General features: G+C 46.5%; 1 protein-coding gene across 1 annotated transcript in view; it reads left to right on the plus strand.

Annotated features, from left to right (window-relative positions):
• Positions 1-10,000, plus strand: part of LOC308151649 (alpha-1,6-mannosylglycoprotein 6-beta-N-acetylglucosaminyltransferase B-like) — a gene marked incomplete at both ends in the record, with an annotated part of 128,755 nt that overhangs the window by 56,225 nt on the left and 62,530 nt on the right. Inside the window, one exon of the mRNA XM_080524557.1 lies at positions 6,691-6,855. Within this exon, the coding sequence (XP_080380683.1) occupies positions 6,691-6,855 (165 nt within the window). The remainder of the gene's footprint in view (positions 1-6,690; positions 6,856-10,000) is intronic.

Genomic DNA, 10,000 nt, shown 5'->3' on the forward strand with positions numbered 1-10,000 from the left:
TTCAACACAACCAATGCAGCAGCTATTAACCATGCAAGGATCTCTGAACAGACATGGATTCCAGACCAGAAGCTTTGTGTGTGTGTGTGTGTGTGTGTGTGTGTGTGTGTGTGTGTGTGTGTGTGTGTGTGTGTGTGTGTGTGCGTGTGTGTGTGTGTGTGTGTGTCTGCTCTACTCCTTTCATTACATTGCTTATTAGTGCTTGGCACTGTTCCCATTTACAGTAGAAGCTTTGTGAATTGTGACCCAGGTAATCTAGGCCATTTATTATAGCATGCTCAGCTCTTTAGGATGTGTGTGTGTGTGTGTGTGTGTTTGTGTGTGTGTGTGTGTGTGTGTGTGTGTGTGTGTGTGTGTGTGTGTGTTTGTATGCATAATGTGTGAGGTGTGTTTTGTAGCGTCTATGTTTCTGCGCTGCATATGTGTACACACACACACACACACACACACACACTCACACACATACACACAGTGGCGTGTCCAGACCTTTTTCACTGGGGTGGCCCAGGTGGGGCACCTTGTTATGCATGGGTGGCACAATTTTGAGAATTTAACACTTAATTCCCTGCATTCTGGTGAATTTGTACACACCATTTTGTGCTTTTTATTACCATTTCTGTCTCCACTCCCCATTGTATACTTTAATTGGGCTACTAAGGTCATGTTCTTACATGAAAATCTGAATCATGACCCAGAGCAAGCGGATAAGTTTGCAACATTGTTGCATAAATTATTTCTGATTTGCGTTCTCACAGCCCTTTATGTAAACAAAGTAACATAGGCAATTGAAGCAACAGATGTGGTAGTTGATTGGTCAGGAAAATAGAAAACTGCCCGTTCGTCCCGCTCTTATCCAGATCAACACGCATGCACTGTTGTTTTCCTATGGACAGCCTCGATGCGTCGTTTCTAACCGGAGCGAAACCACCCTTTTCAAGCGCCGGAGCATGTGTTGGTTGTTTGCTCCGGGAGTGACTTCGAATGTGCGTTCTCACAGCTCCAAACAACGCAGAGCAAAGCGAATTTCATCCTAAACTCTGATTCCAAGTGAAGCAAATGTTCTAGTGAGAACACACCCTAAAATAACAATCCCTGTTTAAAAGTCCCAGTGCTACCAATCACAACACAACAGAGTGGCTCCATACAAATGTAATATTAAACTCAGATGTTTTTTATTCTTTAAACAAACCAGCATATTTTGTACACTATAACATGCAGGCACTCCAATTGTAACACAAAACAAAACAAAAAACACTGTACACTGTACAGGTACAAGGAAAAACAATAATTCTTAAACATATGTTACATTAACATAAAAAACTAGCTGCCTCTCCTTTCTTTTTCTTACAATTTTTTCTAATTGCTTCTCTTAACTGTAAAGTTTCAAGTTTCCTGTACAATTTACTCTACTGTGGGGGAAAAAATGCCAAATGTTCACCGGGGTACAGGAAGCTGCCATTGTAAACTTGGTTTTGGCAAATAATGAAATCAGATTACGAGAAATTCAAAGCCACATCTACTGAAGTAAACAGGTAATTGAAAAAAGCAATGCAGGAATTGTAATAGTTGTATCAATTTAATAGTAGTAGTTATAGTAATAGTAGTAATAGTTGTATTCATAACAACCTGAAAGCAGAGAAGTAGATGGCTTATATTGTATGTATTGTATACTGTACAACATACCCTGATGTGCAGGTGAAGCTGATGTGCAGCCTTCATCATCAGTATCCTTGTTTGACTCTACAAAATCACAGAAATGGTCATAATGACAAAATCAGCCTTTTTTGTAAGTAGGCCGATGTTAGCTACCAACTCAAATGAATACAATATATGAATACCCCTACAGGCTTAATCGACAAGATTCGGCTTTAGTTTAAATGTATAGCAATTAATCACAATGTTACATTATCACGGTTATCAAATAAGTGCTTACTAAAAATACATCTGGAGCTATCAGAATGTTACATACATACCCATGTGTACAGCAGAAGCTGGAGGCTCTTGCTGTGGGCTAACTGGGTCTACATCCTCCAGCTGGCTCATCCTCTGACTGACTAACATTAGCTCTGGCTTCTCTGTCCTGCTGCTCTGTCCTTTTGGGTTTTTTTCTTTGGAAGAAACCCTGAATGCTCTGATTTCTTTTCATACTGTAACATTAACCATCACATAACACATGTCACTTTATAACTTGCACAATACACAAACAAAACATACTCAAGCATTCAAATGTATATAGCTGACGTTACCTAGCCTATAGCCAGTGTTGCCACAGTTACTTTGAAAAAGTATTCTGATTACTGATTACTGATTACTCCTTTAAAAAGTAATCTAGTTACTTTACTGATTACTTGATTTAAAAAGTAACTAAGTTAGATTACTAGTTACTTTTTTAGTTACTATTGGCAGCTGCCTAGGCACCCGACCCCCCCCCCCCCCCCCCGCAACATAAAAATGAAAACTGGTTTTGCCAAAACTCACTTTATTTTAACAGTAACTTAAATTACATAATTTAACTTTAAACAATAACTTAAAACAACAAAATAAAGAGTCTTTCTTTGCCTCACCCAACATAAATACTTGTTTTTAAACAATAAAATAAATATAATCTTTATTTAACACAGTAACTAGCAAGGAGTGGTTTCACAAAACCTAAAACCTACCCTGACCATTCAGATATGATCCTAATATAATCCTAATCCTAAACTGGGTGAGTCTGAGTTTATCAATGAAGAGTGAACTCAGCTGTCAAGACTGGAAGGAGGCCATGAACACGCTATGGAGGCCATGAACACGCTATGGAGGCCATGAACACGCTATGGAGGCCATGAACACACTATGAGTGAAACAGTGGAAAGGGGCGAGTAAACCAGTGGTTGTATCTCATTAACAGAAGCTTCTCAAACCTCTTGTCAGAAAGTCTGTTCCTTCTAGGCGTGAGCACCAAACCTCCCAGACTAAAGAGCCGCTCTACAGGAGCGCTAGATGGGGTTGGAGTGTTATACTTCAAGAAAATGTTCTTAATGTTTGGATACTGATTCAGAATCTGAAGCTCATGCCCTGACCTCAAGTAGTCCATGACTTCCTTTTCTGCCGAGTAGGTCTCCTCTGGCTCCGCCTCAAAAGCAAAAAAGTCCATCTCGCCTTGGTTGGCAGTCGTGGTGGGTACACTGGCAGGGCTCTGTGCTGCAGGAGCAGTTTTGCGACATTCTGCTGTGAGAAGCTCCTTTACTTGCTCCCTCCTACCTTCATCTCTCAGCCATCGGAGTTTGAATTTTGGACAACTAGCAGCTGCGAGAAGGGCATCTTTGTTGTCCAGCACACTGGCAAAACGAGTCTGGATAGCCTGAAAGATATAATTTGATATGTTTATTATTATCTAGTTGTAGCCTATAAGGTCTATTATTTATACCTTTATTTACTAATTATGTATGCAATTAGTTTGTGCAACTGACAACCTACATACTGCAGTATGGTGTGACTCTGCTCCATGTTCATGAATAGTGCAATGAAAATGTATTTATTTATCTTTAAGATGGAACAACATAGCATACCTGCACTATGGCATCTGGAAGGCCTGCAGTCATCTTGGATAGGGTGTCTTTCACAGCAAGGGTCTTCTGCATCAGGACTTCAAGTGTGGGCAGTAAAGTCCCATACGGACAGTCACCTTGTAGGATATCCAGTGCTATAGTTAGAGGCTTCATGACGGTACAGTACTCATGCAGGTACTGGTACTCCTGGTCTTTGAAGCACTTCACTCCCAGCTTGTTGCACAGAGTAGTCAGCTCATTCATGGGGATTTCTGCGATTCTCTTTATGGCTTCGTAAAAGGAATTCCACCTTGTGGATGTCGGTACCAGGAGCTTTCTTTTGTTAACCTCCTCCACCGTTTCTGACGCAACGGTAGATCGGCTTGCTTTCGTCCAGAGAGCTGTGCATTTTGCTGTGCTGCTCCTATACACAGCCTTGCTCTCTGGTTTGGAAGTGATGTACTTCTCCACATCACTTGTAGAAATAAGGTTGAGGGTATGTGAAGCACACCTTTGGTGCGGGGGAAGAATCAGCTGGCCATCACTATCATCCTCAGCTGATAGGATTTCTGACACATCTAAAAAAGTGACATCATCCGTGGCCTCCTCCACCGTCTCATCATCGGACTCTGTGACAGCAGGCTGATAGACTTGAAATGCCTTGACAAAGTTAGATCCATTATCTGTCACTGTTGCTACTACTTTGTTGATTAGTCCATATGAAGAGTGAATGTTTTCGATTTCTGCACCAATAACATCATACGTGTGTCTACCGCGGATTCTCCTACACGCCAATGCAGCCTTGTTGCGGTCTAATGTGGATCTACTAATCCAGTGGAGCGTTACTCCCATATAGCTCCTATTGTTAGCTGTCCAAATGTCCGCTGTAGTTGACACATAGTCGACCTCGTTCAGCGCAGCCTTCAGATGTTTTTCCATCTCTGCATACTCCTTCTCCAAGTACGAAGAAAAAGATGTTCTGTGAGGTAGCTCGGCATTGGTAGTAGTGGGGATCTTGTTAATGATGGCACGGAAAGAGGGCGAGTCAACTGTGTTTATGGGCAGCATTTCCTCTACAACATACCGCCCGACCAATTTATTCAACTCTCCCACACTTACAGGTTGTGATTTTGTAGGCCTACTGAAGTCCAGCTTTTGTTGCTTGAGCGGTGTGGGACCTCCCGCAGAAGTCGAGGCCGCGGTCTCTGGGACTTTCTCCGCGAGCTTGACTGTGCTGTGCAGAGATTCCAAATGTTTCTTTAAATTTGATGTTGTGGTTTTACCACAGGACAATATTTTCTTTCCAGCACAGAGTGTACAACGAACATTTATGTTCTTGTCATCCTTTGCTGACACAAACTCAAAATAATCCCTATATTTCCAGCTATTTAACGCATATCTCTGTTCTCGCTCCATTATACGCTTCTGTTTACACTGTGCAATCAGCGTGGTGATACACGTGAGCGATTCTGCTGCACCTCGTGTTGAAAACGTGATCACTGACGTCACTCCCCAAGACGCGAGAAAAGCAATAAATGTTTGTTTACTATCGAACATTACAAAGAAATACTGCATTTAGCCTAAGTTATGAGGTAGTAACGCAATAGTAACGCACAGTCACTCGAATAAGTAACTTTAATCAGATTACTGATTTGGAAATAGTATCGCGATAGAATACTCGTTACTGGGAAAAGTAATCAGATTAGAGTATCGCGATACTTAGTATCGCGTTACCGGCATCACTGCCTATAGCCTAACGTTAGCATTAGCTAGCATTTCGACGACAGGTTTACTAGCAAGCTGAGATCGGATGATGAGAGACCAGAGTAGCCTACTACAAAATATAATGTTACAGCTAAAACGTTTTAACCACTAGCACAACACCGTAGCCTATATGTAGCTATGCAAAAGTCTAACCATTAATGGTACTCACATTTCTTCAGGAGCGCCAAGACCAGCACACCTGCCATATGTACTTTCATGTACCTACTTCTGCAAACATTCTAATAAAGTTTTCAATCAATCAATCAAACCTCACCGCTGATCAAAAAGGTGTTCTGTTCGAAAAGTTTGTCTCGTGGTGCGAAGTGGCCTCTGCTCTGAGTGACTAGGCAGATAGCCAATCAATCAGGGTGGCACCTAGGGTGGCCAATCAGATTTCAGGGGTGGCACGGGCCACCCCTGGCCCCCCCCTGGACACGCCCCTGCATACACACACACACATACACACACACACACACACACACACACACACACACACACACACACACAGTCTACCCAGGTTCTGCAGTGGTATAAGAGTATTGACTGTGTCTTTGCCTTGGCCCGTCAGTGTGTGTGTGTGTGGGCGGGCAGGCGTGATGTAATGCCTGCTGTATCAGGTTAAGATGCTGAACTCTTGCAGTTGACCCCTTGTTCTCCACTCCTCTTCTCTCCTTCCTCCCACTCTCTATCTCGCATCTCTCTCTCCCTCTCTCTCTCTCTCTCTCTCTCTCTCTCTCTCGCTAGCTTGTGCTTGCGCTGTCAAATATCCTTGGCAGTCTTCTTCTGTGCCTCACAATCACTGCTCTCTCTTCTCAGTCAAATTATTCCAATCATCTTTATGTCATGACACTAGTCTCCATGTTTGAAGCCAAAGCAGAGGAGTAGAAGATGATGATATCAATTTAGGAAAGGAAATCTTCTGTCTTCTCCTCTCCCTGCTGCCCCCCCTCCTGCCCTCTACCTGCCCCCCCTCCCTTCTCCCAGCCCATCTCCCCTCCCCCCTCCTCCCCTCCTCCCCTCTTTCCCTGCCTCCCTCCTTCCCGGCTATGTTCCATAACATATCTCTCTCCTCACTGCCCTCAACACGGGGGAAGAAAAAGCCTCATCCTGAACAACGGTTCAGATCACGAATGAACTAATACACATCTCTCTCTCCCTCCCTGTCCTCCCTCCCCCCTTCCCTCCCCCCCTCTCTCTCTCTCTCTCTCCCTCTCCGTCCCTCTCTCCCTCTCTCCCTCTCTCTCTCTCCCTGTCCTCCCTCCCCCTTCCCTCCCCCCCCTCTCTCTCTCTCCCTCCCTCCCTCCCTCTCTCCCTCCCTCCCCCCTTCCGCCCTCCCCTCCCTCCCTCCCCTCCCTCCTCTCCCTCCCCCCCTCCCCTCCCTCCCTCCCCCACCCAGGCTGCGTTCCGCACGGACCTGTCGTCCCTGATGGAGCAGGTGGGCACGGGGAAGGAGTCCCTGAGCTTCATGAAGACCCGCATGCGGCGCCTGGCGTCCCAGTGGGGCACGGCGGCCCAGCGCCTCGACGCCAAGCTGCGCCAGCGCTGGAGGGAGCAGAAGAAGGTGAGGAGGAGGAGAGAGGGTGGAGGGGGAGGCGGGGAGGGGTGGCCGTGTGTGTGTGTGTGAGAAAGAGAGAGGAAATGGTGCGTTGTTGTTGACGGTGACGAGAAGGAGAGAGAGAGAGAGGGAGGGAGAGAGAGAGAGAGAGAGAGAGAGAGAGAGAGAGAGAGAGAGAGAGAGGGAGAGAGGGAGGGAGGGAGGGAGAAAGAGAGGAAATGATGTGTTGTTGTTGACGGTGAGGAAAATGAGGTGTTGGGTGTTGGTGTCACCGTGTTGACGGTGAGAAAAAGAGAGAGAGAGAAGGAGAGAGGGAGGGAGGGAGGGAGGAAGAGAGAGGGAGAGAGGGAGAGAGGGAGGGAGGGAGGAAGAGAGAGGGAGAGAGAGAGAGAGAGAGAGAGAGAGAGAGAGAGAGAGGGAGAGAGACGAAGACAGGGAGGGAGAGAGAGAGACAGACAGACAGACAGAGATGTTCTTGTGGTGTTTTTTTTCCTTCCGTGTGTTAGCAACTTTAATGACTACCTACCTGCACAACAGAACCACACAGTCCTGCACCTGCTGATGAGACACAGTAGAGAACCAGAGACATCTTCTCTATGGACGAGACGGGTAGACGACACGCCCAGAGAGACGCTCATCTTTCTGTCTCATGATATAACCCCCCCCGCCCCTCCATCCACCGCCCCCCCGCCCCTCCATCCACCAAAGTTTCCCATCACTCCCTGCTCCATACTCCCTGCGGAAAAAACAACAACATCCCCAACAAAACAGATGACTAAACTAAAGACAAGGAAGCAAACGAAGAAAAGTGAAAGAAAGAGAGACAGAGAGAGAGAGAGAGAGAGAGAGAGATAGAATAAGACCGTTCATTCATCACACCGGGCCCCGGTATCGTTTCTCATTTTACACCCGTCACATCTGTCAGTGACCGTCTCTCTCCCTCTCCGAAATGAGTTAACAGGCCCGCAAGAACGGGGGCCCCTCCGCCCGACGCCGTGATGGATGCTCCCGTCTCCCTCTCCTCAAACGCATGAAATGGATTTGTTATTGTATATATATCTCTCTCTTTCTCTCTCTCTCTCTCTCTCTCGTCGTCTCCTGCGCTCGGGTGTGCGACCGCGTGCTACCGCCGCTATCTCTACACCAGATGTTAGCCAGTTTCCGAGAGTTTGCCGCGGCTGTCGAAAGGCAGTTTATCACCCGTAATTAGAAAAACATCGGTGTCGAGTCGCGAGGCAGTGCGTGCGTGTGTGTGTGTGTGTGTTTATGGGCGGAGAATGGGCGGGGGTGGGGGGGCGGATGGCGGGGTGGTTCTGTGTCTGGGTTCAGTGTTTCCTCACACACGCTGAAGAGCTACGGAACGCGGCGGATCGAAAGTCTGCCGAAAGAGAAGGAGAGACGACCTTTTAATTAAACGTGGCCTGCCCTTATGTCCTTAACCTCCTTCCCTCTCTCTCCCTCACCCTCTTCCCTCCCTCCCTCCCTATCCCCCCCACTCTCTCTTTCTCTCTACCTCTCTTCACTGTAGCCGTCTCTCAACTTAGTATTCTTCTCCTGGTTCACTTTCTTTCAAATTCCAATAGGTTTGGCTGATTCAATTTTGCTCACTTGTTTTGTTTGCTTATTTCATGTTTTGCCGGTATAAGAATAACTCAGCGAAGCAGAGAAGGAACGAGAGAGAGAGAGACCATTCTTTTACCTGTCAGAAGCAGAAAAGGGACAGGAATCAGCTCCCAGGGGAGCATGGGATAGTGGAGCCGAGTGTGTGTGTGTGTGTGTGTGCGCGTGTGTGTGTGTGTGTGTGTGTGTGTGTGTGTGTGTGTGTGTGTGTGTGTGTGTGTTGAGTTCCTGAATATATTTTACCATTCTGCATTTTCCATAGTCTTTTTTATGACTCTTTCTTTCGTCATCTTGGTGAAACAGAAAGAGTGAGACAGCGAATCGGTGTGTGTGTGTGTGTGTGTGTGTGTGTGTGTGTGTGTGTGTGTGTGTGTGTGTGTGTGCGTGTGTGTGTGTGTGAGAGAGAGAGTGGCCCCTGGTCCTAGCATAGATTTGTTTTTCTTATGATGACTGATGTCAAAATTATTCACTTACTTTAGACAAATGTACTTTGCAAGAGGGAGAGAAAGAGGGAGAGAAAGAGGGACAGAAAGAGGGAGAGAAAGAGGGAGAGAAAGAGGGAGAGAAAGAGGGAGAGAAAGAGGGAGAGAAAGACATAGGAAAAAAAGGAGGAAATGTTTGCCCTTCCACTCCTGCTGCTCTGGACCGAGGACAGCCGAGTCAGGGAAAGCTCTGTGTGTGTGTGTGTGTGTGTGCGTGTGTGTGTGTGTGTGTGTGCGTGTGTGTGTGTGTGTGTGTGTGTGTGTGTGTGATCCATAGTGTGCGTACGTGCATGTGTTCGATCCATAGTGTGCGTGTGTGTGTGTGTGTGTGTGTGTGTGTGTGTGCGCGTTTGTGCGTGCGTGCGTGTGGGTGTGTGCGTGTGGGTGTGTGTGTGTGATCCATAGTGCGTACGTGCATGTGTTCGATCCATAAGGTGCGTGTGTGTGTGCGTGCATATGGGTGTGCGTGCGTATTTGTTTGTGTGTGTGTGTGTGTGTGTGTGTGTGCGTGTGTGTGTGCGTGTGTGTGTGTGTGTGTGTGGGTAGATCCAAAGACTGACAGACTGTTATGCCCAAAGGCCCTGAATTGTAATCAGTTCTCTGTCAAGTTCTCCTAACCTTTCCTGATGGCTACATGAACAGACTCTATACCATAACAACTCTGCAGGAGAACTCTGGCTAATGCTAATAATTGCTTTTAGGGAGTTCTTTTCAAAGGTCAGAAAAAGCACCTAAAAATGTAAGTGCAGAGCTGACTAACAACTTTGATAGTGATAAAATGGAGGCGGCTGTGCCTCAGGAGGTAGAGCTATCTAGTGATCGCAAGGCCGGCGGTTCGATCCCAGACGAACAGTTTTGATAGTGATCAAACGGGCGGCGGAGGCGGTGGCGCTAGAAGTTAGAGAGGCCGGCTAGCGATCGGAAGGTCGCTGGTTCGATCCCAGCCTCAGGAGGAAGCTGCATGTGCCCTTGAGCAAGGCACTTTAAACCATAATTGCTCCAGGGTTGCCGTCGATGGCTGACCCTGTGCCTAGAGCGAAAAATACTAA

Source organism: Nansenia antarctica (genome assembly GCF_963989245.1).
Source record: "Nansenia antarctica genome assembly, chromosome: 2".
Lineage (NCBI taxonomy): Eukaryota > Metazoa > Chordata > Actinopteri > Argentiniformes > Microstomatidae > Nansenia > Nansenia antarctica.